Raw genomic sequence first — 26,689 nt, 5'->3', positions numbered from 1 at the left:
CCACTTCGAGAAGAGTGAAAATGCCCCAAATTTGATGGTTAGCTAGTTCTCCATCCGATTTCAGCTGAAATCATGTTCAGCCATGAATAACTCAAGTCTTGGAATCTTCAATGACTACCATGCTTCCTGAACCCTCATCTCTACTATAAATTAGGGTTCACAGCAAAGAAAACTGAAATCCCTCAGCCTCCAAGGGTCCAAATGCTGAGATCTTTGAAGCAAGGCTGTGAAATGGCAGGGGAATAATAGAGAATGCTAAGGAGAGAGAAAATTCTCAGTTTTGTCACGAGAAATGACTGAAAAATCAATCAAATGTAGCTACTACCCTGTCCCAACACCAATAAATGAAGATCTGTTGACACCTTCAACCTGTGGCTATCGCCCAACTGCCTAGGATCTTCTGCAACTATCGACTGCTCCAAATCTGCAAATGCTTGCTAGTAATGCCTGAAACTCAGCTCACAATGGTTGCTTCAGCTCCTCACGATGCGTTTTCAGCCGAGAATGAGTGATTCTCTCTCTCTCTCTCTCTCTCTCTCTCTCTCTCTCTCTCTCTCTCTCTCTCTCTCTCTCTCTCGCTCGCGGTAAGCTTCCGTTTTTGCTCTCTCAACCTTCTCCACATTTTTCCCAACCTCCCTTTAGAAAATTTAACAAGTGGCAACCTTTCCAAATGAATTTCTAGCATAATCCACATTATTATATTAATTTTCATTCCAAAATTACTGAAAATTTAATATAATAATTATTTTGGTGCCCAAAAAAATAGTCTAATCAGCCTGTTATTGAATTTGCTAGCCCACTTCATCTCCCAAGTGTCCCTATGCCATTTTTTACCATCAGATCGACGTTAAGTACCATTATACGCCACATCTCTAATGTTACCAAACTGTCACTTATGGCCAAATAAATGACTTAGGCCAATAATCGGCACCAGATACCTAGTATTTGTGCGACATAACTAGCTGCAACTTTTGCCTTTGACATCCACTCATTCTCTTGGGTCCTGGGCTCATTAATTTGCACTAACCTCAGTTGCACCTCACATGTGCAACATTTACTTAAACGTGTGATTACAAATTAATCCACATGTTAAGTGAAGCTTGCAAAAATACATGTCCTCAACACCTCTTTGCAGCTAGAGACAGTGTGACAAAGCACTAGGAGACGATGAAAGCAATATTATAAAGCATGTTCATTGCTCATTTGATGGCTACTTATAATCATTGTGTTTTTCTAACACCCAGGGAGTTCTCTAAGGCCAAACAAAAAATGAGTTAAGTGCATTAACAGCAAGCACATTGAGGCAAGTCAGAACATGAATATTTTAGTCTGAGCTTGCTTTTATCTTAAAAATTATTTCTAAAATAGTTTCATGATTACAATTAGCATTTGCAAAATGTCGAGCTACTTGTCATAAAAGGGTACAATTTTAGAGTTTGGTCTGTCCTCCAATGGTGGTTAACTCATAGAGGAAAATATCAAAAACACATGGCTTCTTTGCAAATTTTAGGTAGCGATATTAGTGGACAATTTGCTGAATGAGATTTGACTTGGAGGTCTCTCTCTCTGATTAACAGATGTTCATCAACTTCAAGAACAAGTGGGCCTTGTGTTGCTGGACTGCTTAAACACTTTTCCTATTATGTTACTTCTGTGACACCAGTATCTTTGATGCTAAAATGCATTTCTGGCCTTTCTGATCTGAGAAAATAGACTCTACCAAACTCGCAGATGTCACCTCAGCTACTGAATCCAACTGCTTGGTGCACTGGTCCTCCCTATCACATTAATCACCTATTCTATTTTCAGTCAATGTGACCTAGTCTGATGAGAACCCACCAAAATGTGTAAAGTTAGATATAGCTCTTTGAGAGGGCCAAATTGTGCGATGGACGCCTATGATATAACACTTTTAGCGAGGGCCACATTCAGCCTTTAGATACAACAAACTTGTGAAGGACAAGTGATTAAAGTGGGAGTACTTGAGCAACCCTTCAATGCAGGAGAGAGACATTCTAACTTGACCACCTATGTAATAAGGACGCACAGAACTGTTCTATATCAATAGCATAAATATTTTACACGCAAACTTCTCTGCATCTTAGGTGCAGTGGCACATCACATAAGAAGAGACTTTTTTCTGGACTGTAGCAGTTTGCCCATAAACTTCACCACATGGATAAGATAGATCAGCATTATCTTGTGAAATATGTTACCTTAGCACTCATGTCACATGTGACATACCACCAAGGCTATCCCCATTTCTACCGGACCTTCCACACATCTATCAGACTACATGTTATTGCATGCGCAGTGAGCATGTCAGCACATTCTCCAATGAGTGCTCAAGTGTTTACAAGTTCATGGAGACCTATTTTTATGATGAGGTACAGTGATTGAAATCTCTCACATTTTAAAGTAAAAAAGGTGCACTCAAGCTTATAATGACATTGAAAACCTGCATCATATATGTCCAATTACCTGTTATACAAAGTACAAGGCCTCCAAGAGCATGCCAAGCATTCAACTTGTTTCTCCTGAAGAAGTAATAGATATATGCTGGATTGAATGCTTCAAAGACATTTGAATCATATCTGATGATATTGCCTATCCCAATAATTGCTATAGCAGCAAACCAAACACACAGTAGTGGTGCAAATAAATATGCGACTTTGCCTGTGCCAAACCTTTGCACACTGAACAGAAATATAAGCAGCAAAATTGTAATCACTACTGGTATATCTGCAAGACAACACTTATGTCTAAGCCACTTGCAAAGAAATCCATATAATAGTAAGCAAGTAAAATGGAATATGTGCATAGTAGTTTTGGTTACCAATAGCTCACCTTGAGATAAAGCAGGAACTGCCACATTCAGGCCACTTACAGCAGACATAACTGCGAGAAAATAAAGTAAGTTAAAAATCATATAATCCTTTCATTGAAGCTGAAAGAATTGAGAGAAAGCAATTTCTGAAATTAGAAGGCCAGCCTAGCAGACACTAATAACAAATGCTCGACCAAAATGAAAGTGCAAGGAAGATTGACAACATCGAGATGAAGCAGATTAGTCCAGCTGGGCACCCCGTGGACCCAGGCCCCGGGGGGCGTTGGTTGTTTTGGACAAGGAGGAACAAAAGATAAATTTTAACTTCTCCAAAAGGCCTTTGTAGGCCAATGAGGGCCAATGTGAAAAAACCAAAGTACATCCATCTCTAATGTCATCTCTTCATGAAAGTTAAAAAATAGCACCTAGTATAAGACTAATGTCTAAAATTATCGAAATCTAAGAACCGAATGTACAAGATATCTAGTTCTAAGATACTGCAGCTGTCTCTCTGGATCGCAAGGTCGACACATGATCCCAGTCGTAATGAGGTATAAGGCCCCTCTATTGATGCGCCTAGGGTTGCATCTCCTATGCCTCACAACAATGGCTTTGATCTGACTATGGTGTGAGTTCCTCAGTCATGGTCCCAATGATCAAGGTCATCATGCCCAGCATAGTGCGATGGCCCTATCCAGTTTGACTCCATGGCACCCGTAGAGGGAAATAGAATCCATATACCAAGATGAGATAGTACCACAATAGTGAGTGGCTGAGTAGGCATTGGCACTGGCTCCCTCTCTCCAACAAGATCTAGAGCTACGATAGTATGCTGACAATGACTGAATGACAGGAAAGGAGAGAGCAATGGCCAATAAATAGGGATAGTCAGCAAAAAGTCAACCGTCTTATAAGTAATAAAATAATCAAGTCAGCTAGCACATAAATGCCCAGTCAGCCACAATCTAGGGCAAATAAATCAAGCACAATCCAATCAACACTGATAAAAATAATGTGCCCAGCCAACTCCTCATGCACACACTCACAACTCCTCCTTTGGGGAGTAAAGGTAAAACGGGGACCAATACAGATGGTGCCCTGATAGCAAGTGAGAGCCCTAGATGCTCCCAAGGGTAGGAAGTCAAAGAGATGGTGGGTGGGAAGGAGCCCAACCACAGTTCAAACCACCATCTAATACTCAATCTCTTTGTTCTTTACAACAATCCTCTCAATATCCATGATTGTGTTGGTCTTTGCATCGACCCTCTCATTCTCGATCGTCGTAACCCAATCTTCACAATCCTGGTCATTGATTCATCAATTCTCACACTATTCATCAGACTGACAGTCCACTATTTCTTGCCAATCATACCACTCAGCCATGGATATCCTTCAAATACTTGCAAAAAAACACAAAAAGATGCTGTGTTTTGGTGTTGAGGGCTCGAAAAAGGTGAGAGGCCTACTACAAGGGGTGTGTTTTGTGGGCAACTGGGTGTAGAAGGTGCTTCGAGCTAAAGAGAGTGAAACAAACACTTGGAGTGCTGCATTTGTTGTTTATCCCGCAATAGGAAGGTCTTGTAGACTGGAAGTGCTGCAATTGGGAGTGAGTGGCAGCACTTTGAGGTCTACCGAAACAAGCCTTCCTTCTCCAAAAGGATGGTGAGTGACTTGATTACATACTAATTACAGCCAGCAATAAATTCACATAAAACGAAATACAAATGATACCAATTAATCTTGGACAATAGACTCCTAATCGGCCCCCAAAATTTGACATCCCTTGTAGTATTTCCTAACTTGTATTGCAATTGGAAGAAGTACACTAAGATTGCTCCAATCTCCTTCAAAATCTAATGCCTCTTGTCATAAATGACCATAGAAGGTACAACCTCAATACAACTCAAAGTAGGACACAACATAGCATTCTCAAATTTACGATCTGGCATGGAATATAAGGGCGTGTTCACAATGCAACTCATTTAGACATGAATTGTGTGTAAGTAACTCCAAGAGGAAAACTGTTTGGTAAAGGCATCACCTTAGGTACTCTACAAACAAATCAACTCTCTTTATCCAAGTGATAGCTCGTAGGTATCATACACACAAATTAACTCTCTTTATCCAAGTGATAGCCCGTGCATACTCATAGTTCTCATCCAAATAGATCACACCCTTAACCTTTGATTACTCAAAAATCACCATAATCTTTGAGTTATCTTCACATTTCCATGAACACTCGAGCCTTTGAGATGAGCAATCATAGCCTTCGCAGTCTATCTAACTCTCTCTCTTCCTCATACTTAGTCTCCTTGCTTTTCCACCACCAAAGCTTACCTTCAACTACTCTACTTCACCAACTCTCTCCATATGCCACCGCCATTGTCAAGCTTCGCCATATTCCTCACTAGTGACCCATTCCTCATTGGTGCCTCATCTCTGCCTTTTATCCCGACCTCCCCCATCTCCACGAATACATTGACTTGCTACTACTACCAGAAAATAAGTTCTCCTCATCCGCTCAAATTTTAACATAAAAATCTCATACTTTAAAGAACGTGGTGTGGTTCCCCACTTGAACCAAAATCATGTAATCAAACATGCTCTCCTCATGTCCTCAGCTTCTGGACTCATATATGAAACTTACAACAATTTGCCCTTGATTTGGCAAGGAATTGTTCTCCAAGTGACCCTTGATTGGTCATATCTAGCCCCAAATCCAATTGGGATGGGCTAACATCTTGGAATCTCTGAAAATACCCAATTTCTAGAAGTTGATTCCAAGTGCTAGGCCTTCAATTCTTGAGTACCGTACACAAGGTGGCTAGTAAAAACTAAATTCTGCTGTAGATTAGGGTTTACAGTAGCAAAAAAAAACTGCTGAGAATTTCTAAGAATTGCTGAGAATGGGTGGCAAATGAAAAAGAATGCCGAGTAGAGACAAATTCAGTGGTCTGCTGCCAAAAATTGGCTGAAATCGCAGCCAGCACTCAAGGTAGAGCCAAAAATGGCCGTCGCCTACTGCTAGGGACCATCAAACAATTGTCACCTGCTCTGATTGCTGCCATTCTGCTGTAGTCAGCCTTTCCAAGCTGTTGCCTGCTGCCAGACAGGTCCTAGGACTGGTCGCATGCTGTTGATGGATGCTCAGCTGGCTGGACTTCCCCTAGAATGGCTGGTGACGGCAGCCAACCTGCTTTCCTCCTCTCCCACCAGCCCAGAATGAATCCTCCAGCCCCCAAACAGCCTCTTCTCAGTTGCAAGGGAAAGTTTGCCACTTGGCAGTCTTCTGATTGAATTTTCAGCCATTATAATTACTTTTTAGAATTGCTAATTCTGAAAAATATCAGCTCTTTGTCCCTACCCAGAAACTAGCACTGCCCATCCATAGTTAAATTGGCAAGGCCATTTTAACCTCCAAGTGGTCTTGAATTAAAATCAATTCATCAATTAATATCTAGTTCCTAAAGTCATCACTAACATTTACTAACCAATTAAATGTCATAGGGCCTAGGCCAAACCAATACCAAGCACCCATTGGTGCCTGACTAATATAAGTTATTACAACTTTTGCCTTTGACACCCACTACAAACTTAGGATCCTTGTCCCGTCATTGTGACTTAATTGACTTGCACATCACAAGTACACCTCACACGTGCACATTTAATTAATGCCTAGGCCAAATGCTAAGCAAAGGATTAAAAATACACATCCCCATGACATCCACTCTTCATGGCAACTCTGGATGTGTATGAAAACACAATGCTTATATCCTATCCCATCCCTAAGTCTTGCTTTTTTGACCATCAACAATCTCTTCACTCCCAAACTGCCCACCCCTTGAAGGAAGCCACTGTCTAGCCTCTAAAGGTCATCATCAGCCTGGAGGACATCCATCCGACTGCCACCCAGCCTGCTGCCTCTATCACCAGCCATTTAGAGGTGTTACCCACCCTGATTTTCTGTCACCCACCAGAACTACACCATTGCCACCATCTAGAGCCTAGAACCAGCAGTTGTTCATGTCATCGTCATTGTCATCTGCTCCTGCATTTTTTATCGGACCAGCCTGTGTTTTCTGCACATCAAGGACAGACAACTGAAGTCATCATCATCGACACCATCTATTGCCTAAGGAGCTGCATTTAAGCCAACCAGACTTGCCTTTGCTGCTCAGACCTCTCAGCTCACCTCATCCTTGATCCTTGAGAGAGAGATGTTTGAGCCCCCATTGTATCCTTTGCATTCCTATACACATTCATCTTCATTGACCATTCATCAAACTGTGTTCATCATATTGTCGTACATTCTACGTTCCTCTATGTTTGCCCTAGCACTTCTTTATATTATACCAAAGCACAGTGCTCTCGAATGACACCTGAACCTTGAACAAGAAAGTTTGCTAGTCAAGAGCACATGAGAACACTATCTAAGATGTCAAAGTCATCTTTATCAAAGCAATCCCCCTCAAAGCCAAAAAAGCCGAGAGGCTACTCCACATAGACTTCCTCCTCCAAATAACCATTCAAAAAGGCATTTTTGATGTCCATTTGATAGATCGGCCAACCGTGGTGAGCAACAAGCACAACCAACAGACAAAATGATGTCAACCGAGTGGTAGGTGCAAAGGTTTCTTCATAGTCAATGCCATGCTTTTGCCAGAAACCTTGCACTACAAGGCAAGCCTTGTATTTATCTAAAGTACTGTCAACCTTTAACTTTGTCCTAAAAATCCACTTAGTCCCAATGACCAGCTTGTGACCAGGACAATCCAACAAGGTCTAGGTCCCATTTCGGTCGATACTATCCAGTTCCTTCTCCATGGCCTCATGCCACAGAGGGCCCTAGAGATCCTCCTATTAATTGTATGGCTCGAAATATGCAATGTAATCAGCTGTAAATATATAGCAATACATATAAAGCCTAAGGGGCAAGCCGAGCAGACTTCTAGGACTCTCTCGAGTGGAATCCAATGGAAGAATCTCCGAATCCTACATGGTCTGCTAGTTTCAATGAGATAACGGGTCTCATGGAGGAGGCCTGGGAGCTGAAGTGCCTGCAAGAAGGTCAAGAATAGGCACTAGACTAAGCTCAGAAGACACAATCTCATATGATGTGAGGGAAGGTGAGAATGTTGAGTCCGATGTAGAAAACTGTACAGTATATCTCTCATCAAAGATGACATCCCTCCCAAAGACCACCTTGTTTGCCCGATGATCGAACAAACGATAGGCTTTCGCTTCGAGATCAAGAGATCTACTCGAGGGGTAAGCTTTCCTATCTTTTCATCTAGAGTGTGCATATGAGCACAACTACCAAAGACTTTGAAGGAAGAAGCAACAAGCCGGGAGCCAAGAAATGCCTCATACGAAGTCTTTTTAAGAACCGTTGCAGTGGGACATTGGTTAAGGATGTACACTAAAGTATTAACAGCCTCAACCTGAAGGCGCTCAGGAAGCTCTACTGCGAACATCATAGAGTGTGCCATATTCATGACGGTCCATTTCCTATGCTCTACGATTCCATTTTGTGCAGGGGAGTTGGTAGAGATGAGCTTGCGTGCAATCCAGTTCTCCTGTAGAACTCAGAGAACTTGTGGGAGGTAAACTCGCCACCAAATCATTCCTCGTAGTACCCACATGATGACCAATCTAGTTATGAACCAGCAACGTCCAAGCATAGAAATAAGTGAAGGCATCAGACGTGCTTGAGGAAGTACACCCACATGTACCTAGAGAAATCATCCACTATCAAAAAGAAATACAGTGCACCATTCAAGGCAGGGGCTCCTCAATACGGGTAGTAGACTGCTAAGGGAAGGGTGCACAATGCTGCTTACCTAGTAGACATGCTTTACAGATCTCTCAAGATAGGTTTGGGAGTGGAAGGCCCTCAACCATCCCCTAACACGACAGCTCATAAAGAGAGTTGTAGCCAAGATGTCCTAAGTGAAAATGCCAAAGATGCTCAAAGTCTGTGGGCTCCAGTATGGTGGCCAAGACCTAGAAGAGATGGAACCCGAATCATTAGCAGTCAGCTCAGTAAGAAAATGGGTCCCGTGGTAAAGGCCATTAGGCTATGGCTTATCACGAGCAATCACTAAACCAGTCTGAGAGTCGAGGACCTCAACCATGGTCATTGTGCAGAAAACTACTTGCCCCAACTGGCAAAGTTGTTGAACAGACAACAAGTTCATCCCAAGTTGGGTAACTTGATAGGCATCATCCAACAAAGCTAGATCCGGACCGTGGTTAGAGGAAAAACTAGCGCGACCCTCAACTTGAATCTTAACCAATGAGTTGTTTCCTATGTGGACTCTCCCGACAGCACAAGCTCAGAAAATGAAAATGTCCTCTATAGGAGTCATGTGATAGGTAGCTCTATTGTCCACAAGCCAAACAAGTACTGATGTCCTCGGCTATGACGAGTGGGTTCCTATGGTTACCTCGTCAGAGGCAACTCACATATGTAAATGAGATCCGCATTCGATAGCTCTAAGGAGACAATGTGAGCCTCTACAAACCTATCAAACAAACCCTCTAGAGTTTAGTAGTTCGCCAACTATGATGGCTACCTGATGGCAGTGTGGGTCTAACCTCACCACTGCCCTCTCGCTAGGAGTTGTCACTGCTAACAACCCCTACTTCCCCTACTAGGGGTTCCTCGACTAGGGTACACGGGTCTAATTCTTGGATTTTGGCTATGTGTCTCTTGCCTTAGATTGACACTCATCATCATAATGGTTTTGATTTCAATTTTGATTCAAATGTTGTTTGCCCTTGCCTTGCTACCCCTTTTGAGAAGATGCAACAAGAGCCTCCTCTATCGATAACGTGTTATGAAATTGATCAAACAACCGTATATAACGCAACAGCTAACACTCAAACTCATAAAATGTGGACATTTGAGACTGTGAAATCACCTACAGCACAAAATAGAAATATTTTCATGGCAACTTGTTAAGAAACAAGGTAACCTAATCATCAGAGGACTTAGAAGCCCCACTAGATGAGAACTCTACGAGAAGACGCCAATACTCAGCCAACTTGACTTTCAAGTCATCCTTATCTGTGATTTTAAAGTTTGAAGCTCACGATCCAAATTGATACGACAAGTCCTATCCCAAGCCACATAGCGATCAATCATCTGTGCCAACACTTAATGCTAAGTCGAAATGTTGCAGCTGAGAATGATACTCAAGCAATAAACCCTGCATAAACTCCACAATAGCAAAGGCATTATGAGCCTTTCATGAGCAAATAACCTTGTATAGAACAAGTGCGGGATCAAGTTGGGGTTCCAACCCTTGCACACTAAATCCCATAGGTGCTAAGAGTCTAAGACATATCTCATCAAGTTTGACCAAGTGCTGTAGTTTGACCCGTTGAAACGAGTCTTGTCATTAAAAGCATGTTTGGCAAATAAGAAGCTAGAACCATGAGGTATCTATGAAGATAGATAAGTAGAGTAGTATGGAGGAGGAGGAGGAGGAGGAGGAGGAGGAGAAGGAGGATGATGATGATGATGATGATGATGATGATGATGATGATGATGATGATGAGTAGTAGTAGTAGTAGTAGTAGTAGTAGTAGTAGTAGTAGTAGTAGTAGTAGTAGTAGTAGTAGTAGTAGTAGTAGTAGTAGTATGGAGGAGGGCGAGGACTACTACTACTACTACTACTACTACTACTACTACTACTACTACTACTACTGGAGGACGAGGACGAGGACTGCTGCTGCTGATGATGAGTAGTAGTAGTAGTAGTAGTAGTAGTAGTAGTAGTAGTAGTAGTAGTAGTAGTAGTAGTAGTAGTAGTAGTAGTAGTAGTAGTAGTAGTAGTAGTAGTATGGAGGAGATGATGATGATGATGATGAGAGGAGGAGGAGGAGGAGGAGGAGGAGGAGGAGGAGCAGCAACAGCAGCAGCAGCAGCAGTAGCAGTAGTAGTAGTAGTAGTAGCAGTATGGAGGATAAAATGATGATGATGATGATGATGATGATGATGATGATGGAGGAGGAGGAGTAGTAGTATGGAGGATAAGAGGAGGAGGAGGAGGAGGAGGAGGAGGAGGAGGAGGAGGAGGAGGAGGAGGAGGAGGAGGAGGAGGAGGATGATGATGATGATGATGATGATGATGATGATGATGATGATGATGATGATGATTGTGGATAGGTAAAAATAGATTGTTAATGTCCAATGAGTGCCAATTGATGCGGAGGTACAGAAACTGTCATATTTTCATATTATACTGTACATGGAGATGGAGGCATTGGGACATGATAGCCCTCTCCAAATGTCGGCTAGAACACAACATAATGACCAAATGGTCCACTAGGTAAAGCCATAGCGGCAAACTGCAATACCAAACGATCCACACACAAGTATGTTTCGAATACATTCCCAAAGGGATAACCCAAAAGCGTGTGTGGAAGGTGGAGCCTCCATCACAAGTACACCATCCGGAAATGGATATGTAGAGATCCTAAAGGCTATGCCTAAATGTGCAGAACCCCCAAGTATGGTGTGTGGTAGTAAATGTGGTGCACTTACTGGAAGCAGAAAGAACGGTGCAGCAGAAGATGAGAAAGGGATGGGTGGAAGCCCAAATGGATTAGTGATAAATGTTGTTACAAGAAACATGGTTGGTTTCTTTAGTCCATTAAATGCATTGGATGAGAATGCACCTTTTCCAAATTGACCATGAGAAATACAATCAATTGAAGGAAAATAAAGGGTGAAATACTTACAAGTTCTTTTAGCTTCTTACCTAGTTTTAAGTTCGTAAAGAAATACATGTCTTCCTCATTAAAGGTTATTTTGAAGAGTCCCTTCAATGAGTATCCTCCAATCCAACAAAAAATACAAAATCAGTTGGCATAGAATCTAACATAATAGGGTTCGTACTTGGCATTGGAGAAAAGAAGTATTGAGAAAGTGGTATGTAGTCTGAGCCAAGTTTCACTTGCAGATAACCAATCCATAGTAGAGATTTCAAAGGTCCTGCAACATCATTAGTTCTATGCACCGAATCTAAAGGAGATAACCCAAGCTTACCTTCAACTTCCCGCTAAGCCTTATGCATAAGGATGAGATCATACTCACAGGCCAAAATCTGATATGATATGTGGACTCCATAGTAGTCCGATGGTTCTCCGCCCATGTCAGATCGGACAATAGCAAGCCGGGAGGCCCACTCCTAACTATTTCTATCCATGTTTGCCTATGGAGACTAAAGCGGTGATCTAAATGCGTTAGAAGTCATCTGACCCTTCTATTGTTCCTACTTTTGCAAATGAGCTTTTCGATCAAAGGCCAAGGTTTCTCAAAGATTATCTAGCTCCGATACCATGTGAAGAAGTCCTCTAAACGCAAAAAACACAAAACCAATTGTATGACAAAGCACAAACCGATAAGCACAGAACACAATTAGGGTTAGGGTAACTTGGAGACAATGAACAGAATAAATGATTAAGTGAAAGACTATTGATTATACAATGCTAATGCAGCAAACACACTATGTAGTGAATACTGAACCTTGAACTCTCGTATCTCTAAGATCAAGGCAAAGTTTATGAGCTAGAGAGTATGTCACACTCCGAATGGATCCTGAAATGCAACAAGGTATCCTTCACGTGTTGAATAACAACAAGCGCAATGAAAGAGGCTCGAGTTGATGCGGACAGACAATAGCAGAGAGAATATGCAACAAACGCAAATTACAAAGGAGAGAGAACCTAGTGACTGTTCAGAAACCCTTCACCCGCAGTTTGCGTTTTTGCGTTTAGGGTTTGCAGCCCCAAAAAGAGGCGCCATCCTAGACTGTTGTGCCTATTTATAGGCCACTCTCATTCATTCCTTACGGCTGATTCATTCAGTCTGTCACCTCTTCTCTCCAACCTCTCCACTACCCTCACACCCCTTCAGGAGGACATTGCGGTTCGTGGTTCCTGGCTGTCTTCATCATCTTCCTTGTGCTACGGCACACTTGTTCCCTTGTATCACATTCACTCCATGATTCAAAACTTCCTCATTCCATTCATCAGAGTGTCTTCTCTCTTCTCTTCTCTTCTCCATGTTTGCCGAGTTCACGTGTTCCTCCTTGCAAACCCTACTGTCTCACTGGTACGTCATCTTTTGACATGGTATCAGGGCTGGATCTGCTCACCTAGCAGCGAAGATCCTCCACTCCAATAAAGGCAAAGACCGGTGGCGGGTTCGGCATCCACTTCACTTCTTCTTCCACTGCATCAAAATCTCGTTTTTGCAGGTTTCAGGTGTTTTTAGCTTGCTGCCCACACCCCTTTTGTGGAGGACATCGCAATCTCAGCTGTCCCTTGCTGTTATCTACAGTTTGGCGCCTGTTTCCAGCCTTCCCCCCCCAATTTGCAACTGTTTACAGCAGAGCGACTATTGCTATTCACTCTCCATTCAGAAAACAATCTCGTTTTTGCAGATTTCAGGTATTTTAGCTTGCTGCCCACACCCCAGACACAGAGGACATCGTGGTCCAAGTTGGCCATTGCTGTCTACAACAATCTAGCGCCCGTTTCCAACCTATCACACACTATTGGGAGCTAATTTAAGTATACATGATTCATGGCTGACCTCTTCGTTCTTCAGCAAGGCACACTGATATCCATGGCTTCTTTACCAACAGATGACCAGACTATTGGGTGCTCCTACTATGGCATCACCGGACACACAACTGATGCTTGCCGACTTCGACCTTTGCTCCCCACCCGCTCAAAGTATATGCGTCTTCCACCAGGCACTCCTTGTGCCACCTCTCCTTTCTGGGCCACAGAGATCATTCTACATGGGCTATCAGTGTACTATGCTCAAGGCAATAAAACGCATCCAATGTGCACTAAGTCCTTTCGAGCACATGGAGGATCAATTGGCGCTACGACCTCGTGGAGATCATTGCAATGCCAGCGATAGTCTTCTCCCACCTATTTTCAGGTACAATGGCTTCCACGACCTGCGGTTCTGCAGTCCGCTCCATCAAGAGATAGTGATTGTTTGATACCATCTCCTCATCAGTCTGCTCCTTCGAGAGACAGTGGCTGCTCAACTCCTTTCTCTTCTTCGGCTACCCAGTCTGCTCCACTGAGAGATAGCGACTGTTGCCCACCTCTTGCTCATTCTGAGCCCCACCCTTTCCCACCCTCAACTATCAGGTTCGAGAGGCTACCTCTGGGAGCTCTTCAGCACCCCAAATACCTTCTTCAACATGACCGGCGGCACTTCCTTCGTCATCATACATTTCAGAGTCCGTGATCCATGAGTTTTTAGATTCCCTATCTACTTCAGAGGGGGATTTCGAGGGGGGTGTTATTTCTTTACCCTCAGAGGGGGCATCTACTACTTCGACTTCAACAGAAAACCTCTCCACCTCCCACCTCAGAGGGGGAACCTACTCCACATGAAGTTCTTCACCCATCCTCTACTTTCTTAGGGTGGCTGTCTTCGACCAGTCATCTCTTCTACTGATACCCAAGATCTTCAGGTACCACCTAGATATGGACCTCGGAGGTTCAGCTGCAACTTGGTGACGAGGCCTTCGTATTCCTTCCAGCATGGATGCACGGAGCTAGTGGCTTCTCTCCCAAGGTTGAGTTTCGAATTTTCCAATTCACTTTGTCTACTGTTCTTTACTGCAGGTTCCCTTTCCGATGGAAATCTTGGATCTTAGGGATCCTCTACATCTTCTTCCTCCTCTTCTTCTTACCTTCATCCCTTGGCCCGCATGGAGCCACCTCCCGAGATCGAGTACGGGAATATCCTTATGGTTCTCGGCACCACACAGAGTCCGACATTCCTCCTATGCATTGCATGTTTTCATCATCTTTGTACTAGGGCGCTTGGGCAAGTGAACAATTTCCTCACAAGGGATACTGTCCAAGTGGCACCTGCTGCATGAGCATTCTTCAACTTGTAGCATTGATCTCCACCTCACTCTTCTCTTGTTTCCCTTTTTGGGCCTGAGAGGGGGTGTTGAGAAACCCTTCACCCGCAGTTTGCGTTTTTGCATTTCTGTGTTTTGCGTTTAGGGTTTGCACCCCAAAAAGGGGCACCATCCTAGACCGACTGTGCCTATTTATAGGCCACTCTCTCATTCATTCCTTACGGCTGATTCATTCAGTCTGTCATCTCTTCTCTCCAGCCTCTCCACTACCCTCACACCCATTCAGGAGGACATTGCGGTTCGTGGTTCCTAGCTGTCTTCATCATCTTCCTTGTGCTAGGGCACCTTGTTCCTTTGTATCACATTTACTCCATGATTCAAAACTTCCTCATTCCATTCATCAGAGTTTCTTCTCTCTTCTCTTCTCTTCTCTATGTTTGCCGAGTTCACTCCGTGTTCCTCCCCGCAAACCCTACTGTCTCGCTGGTACGTCATCCTTTGGCAGTGACTGTGCAGGCAAACCCAAGCTAACTGATGTTGGACGACAGGTGGAAACCGATGGCAACAATGCAGATGCTGATAACGACTACTAGAGAAGAGAGATTGAGAAGAGAGATTGACTACAAACACAAGTATGATAATGATAGGGACAACTCCTACTGATGGTGACTGAATGTAGATAATGGCGACAGTGTGTGAAGGCCCTAAAAGCAACAAACGCAAGCTTCCAAATGATGGCGACAACCCCAAGCGGTAGGCAAAAGGTGGAAGAGGATGGAATCAGATGCTAGATAGATGCAAACTACAATGGAAAGCTTTGATTGCGATATCCTCCGCAAAGGAGGCGTGGACAATAGAGATACAACTCCTGAAACCTATAAAAACGAGATTGAGGAAGAGTGGAGGGCTACATGCTATTTATAGAAAGTTTGGGGCACCCAAATTAGGGTTTGGCACGTGGGACAAAGTCTCTAGGAAGGTTTCTTCATTAAATAAGCGTGTTTTGGAGTTGTTTAAGCCGAGGCTTTTTGGGCTGAAATTGGACATGATCAAGGGTAGGGAATTCAGCGCAACTTCAAGGAGAACAAGAGTGCCATGTGCAACGAATTTGTTGATCAAAAAAGTAAAAGAAAAGGCAAATATATCATGTTTTTTGTTCATGAAGAGAAGCAGTTCATAGCAAGGTAACAATGAGAAAGAACAAAGCTTGAAGAGAGAGAGTTCTTGGAGATCTTTGATGGATTGATCTATAGCAGATCATTGCTGTAATGCAAGGTATACAGGCTGAACACTGCAGTCCATAGCTTTGGCAGTCAGAGCTCTCTTGATCCAAGTGCCTAGAGAATTCAGCGCAACTTCAAGGAGAACAAGAGTGCCATCTGCAAAGAATTTGTTGGTCAAAAACGTAAAAGAAAAGGGAGATATATCATGCTTTTTGTTCATGAGGAGAAGCAGTTCATAGCAAGGTAACAATGAGAAAGAACAAAGCTTGAAGAGAGAGTGTTCTTGGAGGTCTTTGATGGATTGATCTATAGCAGATCACTGCTGTAATACAAGGTATACAGGCTGAACACTGCAGTCCATAGCTTTGGCAGTCAAAGCTCTCTTGATCCAAGTGCCTTCTCTTACCTACAGCTATCCTGATAAGACGTAGTATGGACAGATTTCTCGATTTACTACCGAAGATCTTGATGCAATAGTTTATTTCAGGCTGAAACAAGTGTCTTCCAAAAGCTCTAGCACAGAACCATTATATTTATGTGGGCTGGTTTGTCTTGAATGAAATTTATGCATATAGGGGTTTTATTCCTAGCATAGAAACAGGAAACAGCCCGAGTGACCCCCCAAGATGCCAAAACACCGTTCCCATCTAAAATGTGTCACAAATTGTGTCCTCATTCGGCGAAACGTTCCTTGTCCCATTCCTAACAAGGAACGCCACATGGCAATCACTTACCAAAATCATCCATTGGCTCCCGCTCCTGCCTCTTGCTCAATTTGCACCTGCTATCCAATTGCTCCCGCTCCCGTCTGCACGCATTCGCCTACCCGTAGATCCACGACGCCATAGCCGCACAATGCCACGCTGCCCACCATTGGTCAACTATCTTCAGCAGCCCAACTGCCCTACGCCATCACCTACTCTTCTCTCTTCCTTCTCTTCTCCCACTTCCCACTTCCCTCTTCTTTCTTTCTCCACTTCCCTCTTCTCCCACTTCTCTTCTCTCATTCCTTTTCCCTTCTCCCTTCCCTCATCCCTTCTAAGTTATTTCTCTCTCTTCGCAATGGTCAGCCCTTTGTGCTTTTCTTCAACCATTTTTATTTCAGTTTTCAGCTTGAAATGGCTTCATCTTCCCGTCTCGCTCGTCGTGCCGGCGGTCGAGGAAGAAGGTCCGATGATTGGTCATGGTGAGAAGAGGTAAATGCTGACCGCCCACCATTGAGTGGTGGAGGATCTCAACCATGGGGTTGGAAGCTTTGCCCATACAAGAGAACTAGTGGAGTAAACAAGGTAATCCATTGAACCGAGCATTTCTATTTTGAATTTTCATTGATTTTAATTTTTCAAAGTTACTTAAATATTAGAATATGGAATATCGATTGTTGCTAGTTCCCTCTTATGCCTAATTAGGTCCGAGCTCATCTCCTACATGAGCCAAATTCAAGTGCAATTTTGTCCTAATGTGGGACCTTGAAGAAGCAAAGGGAGCTTCATGACCGTGTAGCAAGTCAAGAAGCTTATCTTGCATCTAGACCGTGTTGCAATTAACCCTATAACTTTTGTCACACCACCCCCATCAGATGTGTCTAAAGCAGGATCAATATCAGGAAGTGCTACCTCCATGCCTACTGCAGGCATTATATCGGCCATGGCATCAACAGCACCACATGTTGCACATAGATAGGGCACACTTAATGCTAGTTAGGATCCCAAGAAGAAGGAAGAGATGGATACATCAGTGACTCATTTTTTCTATCATGACCACATTCAATTTCGTGCAGCCAACTCAAAGTATTTTAAATTGATATGCAAGCAGATTGGTGAGTGTAGCCCTTCATATGTGCCTCCATCATCAGGGACCTTGTGCACCACTTTGCTGGACAAGGAGAAGCATCTTGTTAAGCAAGCAATAGTGACTAGAAAGAGCCTATGGGCTAAAAATGGAGTTTCATTTGCTCTTGATAGTTGGAGTGATATAAGAAGATCATCCATTCATATGGCATGGTGGCTTATTCTTATGGGGAGATGTATTTCATATCTTCACATGATGCATCATGGACATGAAAGTCGACAAATGTACTTACAACAAAGTGGATTACAGGTAGCTTATTGGGCCGGAGCATATCGTGCAATTTCTTGGAGATGAAGAGCCTACAAACAGAGCAGTAGGTGCTATCATCCAAGAATATCTGCATATCATAGTTTCATATTATCAGGCTCATTGCTTGAATAACCTACTAAAAGATATTGGTAACTTTTTATGGATTGCACCTATCATAGAGCCAAGAGCTTAAATGGTTAGCTTTGTTTTGAATCACTAGTTTCTTCGTCATCAATTCTCTCTATAGCATAGTAACAGGGGACGGAGGGGACGGCAACGTGGGACAAGGGGACGCAATCCCAAGGACGGGACCGGGCAGGGACGTTCCGAAACGGATGGACGTCCCGTCTCTGAGTGGGGACGCCGGTGAGCCAAGCGGGGACGCATTCCCGGAACGCGTGCGTGTCAGGGACGCCAATTGGGGACGGCCTAGGGAGCCGTTGGGCCATTTTTGAAAAAAAAAAAATTGACTGTTTGGCTGCCAACGGCCATTTCCGCCATGCTCTTGCCAATGTTGAGTGACGAGTGGTCACAAGCCTTGGCTCTTGACTCTTGAGTGACGAGTAGTCACGAGTCTTTTGGATTTCCTAATATGATGCTCTATTTTCTTCTATTTGGTACAAATGTGTCCTTCAAATGTTCCTCTCTTAGAGTAGATTAAGTGTGATTTTAAAATACTAAAAAAAAAACAACTTTTTGATTGCCGTTTTTTCCCCCGTCCCCAAGACGCGATCCTTTACCCAACCCCGTTCCCGTTCCCCGTCCCCATCCCCGTTCCCGTTCCCGTTCCCCGTCCCATGTTACTATGCTCTATAGTCAAAGAAGATGCTTTTAAAACACTCTTGATACTAGGTTTGCCTTCAACTTCTTGATGCTAGGCAAATTGAGAGAATGTAGTGTTGCCTTAAGACAGTTATTTCTTAGTGATAAGTTCACCTCATCAACATTGGCAAATACTCCTACAAGTATTTTATGCTTGGAGAAAGCAAATAACTCAACTTTTTGGAATGATGTAAAGCAAATAGATATTATGGTATCAACTATCGTACATTTATTAAGAGTTATGTGTAATCGGTCTATGACTCACATAAAGTGGTAGTTCCTTCAATTAACACCTGGTCTTTTCACACACACACACAAAAACAGAGACCTCACTCCCTCGCTCAACACTAAATCAGCCCCAAAGACTGGCGCCCCTCTAGGTATTTCTTTATCAATTAAAAGATGGAAAATTACAAAAATGAAATGTTCCAAAATACATGACCTGTGAACACTTGGTTTTCATCTTTTCTGAGTAAATCCCAGCTGCATAAGGACAGTACAGCATGACCAAATCAACATCCCTTTTAGGAAAGCATTTTCTGTAACCATAACTCAATGATTCATGTGCAGAATTGCAGTCTGCAGATCTCTGAATTCATTGTTCTTACTGTCCAGCAGGTCCAGAACAACATCCTTTTTAGGAAAGCATTTTCTGTGACCAAAACTCAATGATTCATGTGCAGAATTGCAGTCTGCATATCTCTGAATTCACTGTTATTACTGTCCAACATGCCCAAAACAACACTAAATCAGAGCTGATAGACCTTGTTCCTGTGTGGCATGGTCATTACTTCCTTTAGTTCATGCATTGGAAAAGCCAACAGCTGCTCTTGAACCTGGACAGTGAGGCTCTTGCCTTAGCAGAAGTGTAAAGAAAACACAGAACTGTACCTTCGATGGAATCAGCCCATCGTGCAGAGCATTTCCTCTGAGAATAGAGAGAGAGTTGACTAGAGGGAGCAAGCTCTACCTCCGTACATGACTCAGAGACGAAGAAGTACTAACTCTCCATAGCTTATGAAACTCCAGCAATCTACCCTCACCTCCTCAAAACTTCATTCTCAAATCTGCCCCTTATGCCTATTATGTTTTTTTTTAATGCTCTTTGTCTCTCTTTTGGGAATTTGTGCCACATAGCATACATGTAACAATTTTCCCGTTTAAACCTTCCGGTCTAAAATTCTTCATAATCGGTGCAAAATTTGACCTCTGCACAGACCAGAGAATTAATCCTCGTGCAAAAACGAAGATAATGACGCGAACAGATTTTGGGGTCCAAAAATAGTAACTCCCTAAATTTTAGGAGTGGTGACCTGAAAGATGGCTTCGGGAAAGACAGAGAGAAAACGATAAAAATCCTGAGCACGAGTGATTCTTCTCCTCCCAACCACGCCTAGATAAGTGCTGGCACCTTTCTCCTCATTTCCTCTGCCAGCCGTCCACTATTGGTGAGTCCTACTATTCTTGGACTCTCTTACTCTCTAGGCTCCCCTTAACCCCGTTCGGGCGCCCAAGAGCCCGGACGGTCATTCTCGTGTATGTTCCCCTAGATTTACCTTAATGTCACATTAAATGTCACTTTAATGTCACATTCCATATTTGTGACCTTAACGTGACATTAAATATCACTTTTAATGTCACATTAATGTCACATGACCCCTACATTCCTCGAGTTGTTCTGAGCAACCTTTATCATTGCAACCACATCAAAAAGTGTAATGTGGCTCAGTTACAGTGACTTTTATTCCATGAGCATTCTCACATGTGCACCTTCTGTCTGGCCCAAGCTCATTGTTTTGCACCATCTCCAATGGCTAAGCACACAGCCCCAAACCACTGGCATTCTATTCTTCAATGCCCAGTTAATATGAAACCATTCCTAAGGCTCAGACAAACCATTAGTACAATTTGTCCCAATGGATGCCTCTTTTGGCCATGCAAAGATCTCAGCTTAATCCAAGAGAACTCTGGTGATAAAAAGCAACAGTAACTAAAGAAAAGAAAAATAAAATATTTATAAAAGTAAATAAGAAAAGCAACTGCAAAAAGTATCACCACCTGGTGACATTATGAATGCTATGCAGCCTTGCATTAGCAAGGTATATGAGGTTATGAATAGGCCGTATGAAAAGCTGCAGGAGTTGACACCAAATGATGAGGCATATGAGGAGATACGCCATTTAGTTGTGATGACATGGAACTCCTATAGCTCACCCATGCATGCAGCTGCATTTGTTGTGGATCTTGAGTTCCAAGGCGAGGGTCAGGAGAGTGACACTGAGGTTATGGATGCATGGAGACTTATATTGTCTCGTTTAGTGCTCGATCATGGTACTAGATTGAAGATCAAAGACCAGCTCTCATGATATAAGACCTTTCGGGTTCTTTTGGTTGTGGGGATCCATAGGAGGATAGCTAGAAGATTGGGACAGCTTTGTGGTGGGAGAACTATGGTTCTCGGATGGTCCTAAGTGCAGCAACTAGCCATCTATATTTTAAGTCAGTCAATTAGCTCTTCTTGTTAGCAATTGTGGAGTGCATATGCTCACATTGCTTCAAAGAAGAGAAACCGTCTTGGTGTGGAGAGGGAAAACAATCTAGTATTTGTTAGTGCTAATTTAAGGATGTTGTATAAAGATAGCAAAGCCCAATCCATTCATAGAGTGGGAGATGCAGCAAGAAGAGGAGACACATGTTGATGTTGAGCGAGATACAACACTTCATGGTACACATGATGATGAGGCTGCCACTTCAAGAGCAGCTAGAGCAACCTCAGATCATGATGTCCTTTGATTTAGTTTGCTTATTAATTGTCTGATGACACATGTATATGATCATTAATAACGGTGTGACACTTGGGCCGTTGTGCCATACCGACATTACATTTGTACTTGCAGTCTTGCAATTGCCCTTTGAGCTATTTTGGCATGCCGCATTTTGCTTCAGTCTAGAGATTAGACTTCATATTTGTAGTCTTTTTCGGCAATGGACATGTTCTTTCAACTTAGACTTTAAAGTTTAGTTCATTGTTCATTGTTTTTAGGTATATGTATTATATGTTTTATAATTGACTAGCTTGACTCTTGAACCTTGTAAGTTGTAATTCAATTTATAGTAACTAGTTTTAGAATGATGCATGATATCTTTAAAGTAAAAATGATTTGTCCTTTTGGATTATATACCTTTGCTTTAATACTCCACATGAATTATGAGTTTTCAAAAAAATTCACGAATTTTATTTTTTTAATGCCATTCCTATTCCCCCATCCCCGTTCCCTAGGTTTGGCATCCTGTTCCCTGTTCTAGTTCCCCCTTTCATGTTTCTATGTTTCGTGGTAAACAATCTCTATCTTGGTTTTAGATCATGTGTACAACAATTAGATAGATGCATACATAGTATTTTTAAGCTATTATCTCAATAAAATTATCTTGAGCTATCGTCTCAAACTTGTCTAGCTTAGATTCATCCATGCGGTATAAGATTTGAATCAAAGACCCTCCTATACCTAAGTTTTCAATATTTCTTGTGTCTCTATTGTAGAATACATTTTTTCTTTCAGAGGTTTATTCTCTCTCTTCTCTATGACTCTTCTCATTGAATCCCTGTAATTAAGCCCTTTCATTTAAATCCCCCCCAACACCGTTTCACCAAAAACAATGCAATGTATGTATGGTTTAAATTTTACAAGTTCTTACGTTCCTCCTTTTGAAATGCACCTAATGGATACAAAAAATCATAAAGATCCAAGCTCATGCCAATATGCAAAAGCAAGAAGGGTTGATTATAGAAAGAGGTTGAGTAATAGCTCTACGTCTCATGCATACTCTAATGAATTTGCTTTTGGAGCTTCATCATCACTTGATCAAAATCAAACTTCACAATTTCAATTTCCAAGGTTTCATGACAGCTAACTTTTCTCATAGCCCTTCCAGCTGAGGTGCTTCACTCTCCATCTTCTGTGCAAGGTTACTCAGCACCTTAGCCAACTTCAAATCCTCCTCCCCATTATGTGCATGAAGTTTCCATGCTTAAGGATTTCGTGCACAATTGACCATAGCCATTTCCATCATCATCATCCACCTCTTTATCATCAAATCTCTTAATTTCCGTCTTCTTTGACTGCTGCTATTCAGACAAGCAGATTTGTAAATTCACTTCCAGCCTTTCTTTAGAAGCATTTCTACTTCTCTTCTTCCACTTTAGGATAGTGAAGAAAGCCATGCCAATGTACTACACACTGACCAAGAAGAATAGCAATTTTCCATAACCTATGAGACAAAGCCTCAATGCTTGCATATTAATCAAAACCTTGCAACACTCTAGAATTGACTGAGTGCCAATTCTGCAGCTGTTCATCTACCTTGCACACACAGCAAGTATGTTTAGAGTTTCCAAAGAGAGAAATGGCCAAGTAACAGCATTATGTAAGGGCCCCCCCTTGTGTCTCTAATAATATCAAGGAGTAGTGCAGAAATTCCTTCAGATTTTTCCACTGCTTTAAGGGGTAAGATGAATGTGATAACCCACGTTATTCCAATCCAACATCTTCACTGCTACCATGTGCACATATAATAAAATTTTAAGGGGAAACACAAGTACCATAACAGACAATCTTCAGAACCAACATTTTCAATGCTCGCATATCTGACCATCTAAGAAGACATGTGCATTTAACAAATAATCCATATGTATTGTTGTTCTCCAGAAGGCTGAGACTCGCATGAGCATACGTGAGTTCAACTTTATTTGTGGTTTTGTTACTTGGTTGGTTACTGAAAAAGGAGGAGTAACTGACCAACCTGAAATGCAAGGCGTAAATATGCCATCACCAACTACCAAGCTGGCTCCCCATAAAGCAATCATTAATAGCGCAGTTTTCAAACCTGTGTTTTTCTCCAGTCTCTCTTTAATCTTCAAAGCTCTCTCTAGTCTATCTGTGGGCTGTTCAATTTTGAAATTTGACAGCTCCTCATCAGCAGGCTGCCTATTTGGAATAAGGCTGGCTTTTGCAAATCGACATATCAGAGCATAGAGTGAGATTGTGCCACCTGCAAAACAAAAACTACCATGAATTATAACATAGTTAAATAGATTATGGCATCATAAAAGTATTCTAAGACTCCCTAATACCATCACACTAAAACAAGAAGACAAAATGAGTTCTTAACACAGTTTCATAATACATGGATGCACCTTCAGTTAGATTAACACAAAAAGGAGCTGCGAGGCAAAGTCACACTTTCAGATTCTAGCTTTTTACCATCATGAAACTTACTAAGCTATGATCCAAAAACAAATAATGACAGCTCAAGAAGAAGTTCCTCCAGCCAGTGACCTTTAAAGTCACCTTCCCCGTTGCTATTGGCACGAAGAACAACGAGAACATATTTAACGAGAGGGATGAGTGTAAGTGTGTAAATAATGATTGAGAGTGCCCCCAATATATCAAGGCTATCAGCAACATCAAGCTCCCGAAATGCACTGCTGTAAACATACATCGGACTAGTCCCAATGTCACTGTAGACAACCCCGATTGTCTGAAATGCCAGTTGTAATGTTACAGCCCATGTCTGATCCTGCATCAATACTAGTGCCACAATTAGCATTTCACAATCAGGTTTCCAGCCAACATTTGTCAACGCAGATAAAGCAGGATTTATTGCTACCTTAGCACGGCCATAACTCATGCCTGGTAACTGCATAGCTTCGACATCTAGAGAGTCCACATGAGGCACTGCCCTCTTAAGCCTTTGGTTGAACTCCCCCTCAAATAATCTAGCCGCATCGCTTGCAGTTGAATGCTGCTCATCACTGCTGATGGCCGAGCCCAACTCCTCTTCATACTCCCGCCTACCCAACAGGTATATGCTGTCTCCAATGGACTGCTGGCGTCGACCATCCATGTTAGAAGAATCCTGCTACCAATTAAAAATGATATTCAATCTTCCGGAATTGCTTGGCCTTCCTGCCTGTCAGTTAGGAGCTTCGCATGAAGTGGGTTATTCTGCATCTGCTCAATCATTGTTTGGGGCCGCTACCTGAAATTGATATCAGGGTCTTTGATTCAGTCTCTGTTAGGACTACAAAGTCCCTGTTTTAGAACTAAAAAACGTTTTTAAAATGTGACACACCAATGAGACTTACAATCAACATGAACAGATCTAAGCAAGAGAAAGAGCCCCTGCACTAAAGGGGCAGGCAAACACAGACACGAACTTTCTTTCCTAATTCACAATCCTTCTTTGGCAATTCACAACCACAATAAATAACTTGGCATATGAGGGAAGATCAGATGTGTTTGCTGATTACTCAGTGATGGAGTAAAATCTGGAAGGATCAAATGAAGTCAACAAATAATGATTAAAGCTTCAATCAAAGGAAGATTAAAGATGAAAGCAAATCAAAACCTGGTGAGGAGGATCCGATATGGATTGTTGGCAGATGAGCTGATGAAAGAAAAGAGTTGCGCCCACGGAAAGGATGGTTAGATCTGTTCTGTCCGGTGGGCATAATCATCAGAAGTGCTCTGCCCCTGCTTTTTGTTATTGTTCCTGCCAAGGCTGTCACAGAGAGAGAGGAGGGTCCTGCCCTTGAGGCTAACCCAGGTTAATGAAAAGGGAACCCTGCAACCCCAAATGCATATCTATCACCTGCCTGTGACAGATCAGGACTCGTTTTCTCAGTAGATCGCTTTCCTAAATAGGCCCCAACTCCTCGAGGACTGTCATAAGTGCCCTTTTCTTTTCTTTTTTTGTAAAAGTGCATTGAAAGAGTCCCTCTTTGAGAGAGATTTGTTTTGTAACAATCATAGCAATTATACAAAACCCACCGAAAAATACATCACTTGATCTAGTTTGCTTCGATCCAAGACACATTAGCGTTGAACATCGACAATTATGTAAGCCCATGTTAGGAAATTGACACATTAGCTTTAATCAAAGACACATTAATCTTGAACATTGACAAGTATATAAGCACATGTTAGGAAATTGACAAATTCTACTATTTACCCCATCTTGCACCCTTTGGGGGTAGAACTTCACACATTGGTGAATAACACCCCCCCCCCCCCCCCCCCCGGGGACAAAGCTGCCCAACCAAATATATACATATCCCCTTTTGTTTTCCATCTATATTTCATGCTTTTGTTCCCAAATCACCCCCACAGTCCATATGCATGGAGAATTACATGATTTGTTCCCCAATCACCCCTACAATCGATTCCATACCCCTAACTTAGAAGCTCGAAATATGGGGAACCGTGACCCAAACATGCCATAGCTAAAGGGAAAGTTTGATTATAACTCGACTTTCTCAAATGAACAAGTAAGGTTTTCTACATACTTATTTTTACAATAGAGGAGGTTGTATCCACAAGCATTCAATAGTTCAAAAGTTTATGTTTTATTAAGGGTTTGCTTAAGTTAGACAATGACCATGAGTGCACAAAGCATTTCCATGCTATGTCAACAATATGACAAGACACATTTGTGTGCAAATGTATGTGTCTATGGTTTTTGTGAAGTAACGGACTTTCACTTAGAATTCTCAAATAGTAAAGTGCAAATGCTTAAATCTATAATGAAACTCAAAATCAATTCACAATTTCAATAGAAAATGTACAAAATGCCCATGGCCTACATATTGCATTAGGTGCATCCACAAGCATGCTCATTCCCAACAAGGATGATTGATTGATGGGAGGCTTATCAAACAGGGTGAAAAGAAAGTTATTTCTTTTGAGAAGATGGAATCTGTCCACATGCTCCTTGCTTTGACTCTTGTGACAAGTTTTTGAAGTAAGCTA

The 26,689-nt window shown here is 42.3% G+C and overlaps 1 protein-coding gene across 3 annotated transcripts in view; it reads right to left on the bottom strand.

The window, feature by feature from the left end:
• The window catches only part of LOC148026964 (putative potassium transporter 12), a 74,335-nt gene extending 48,755 nt beyond the window's left edge, over window positions 1-25,580 (bottom strand). The window contains exons 1-6 of one of the 3 annotated variants that reach the window (XM_087691516.1): window positions 25,290-25,580; window positions 24,549-24,920; window positions 24,218-24,458; window positions 23,682-23,930; window positions 2,848-2,898; window positions 2,482-2,742 (exon numbers count right to left, since the gene is read on the bottom strand). In XM_087691516.1, the coding sequence (XP_087547642.1) occupies window positions 2,482-2,742; window positions 2,848-2,898; window positions 23,682-23,930; window positions 24,218-24,458; window positions 24,549-24,785 (1,039 nt within the window). In that variant the 5' untranslated portion in view covers window positions 24,786-24,920; window positions 25,290-25,580. Of the gene's footprint in view, window positions 1-2,481; window positions 2,743-2,847; window positions 2,899-23,681; window positions 23,931-24,217; window positions 24,470-24,548; window positions 24,921-25,026; window positions 25,187-25,289 lie in introns of those variants that run through there. The other 2 variants (XM_087691517.1, XM_087691518.1) reach the window with 2 other exon arrangements.
• Between the last annotated feature and the right edge of the window lie 1,109 nt (window positions 25,581-26,689).

Source organism: Lygodium microphyllum, chromosome 13 (assembly GCF_053477565.2).
Source record: "Lygodium microphyllum isolate KBCC chromosome 13, Lygodium_microphyllum_v1.1.10, whole genome shotgun sequence".
Classification (NCBI taxonomy): Eukaryota; Viridiplantae; Streptophyta; class Polypodiopsida; order Schizaeales; family Lygodiaceae; genus Lygodium; species Lygodium microphyllum.
The sequence above is the reverse complement of the archived record's forward strand: the minus strand, read 5'-3'. Positions and strand labels throughout refer to the sequence as shown.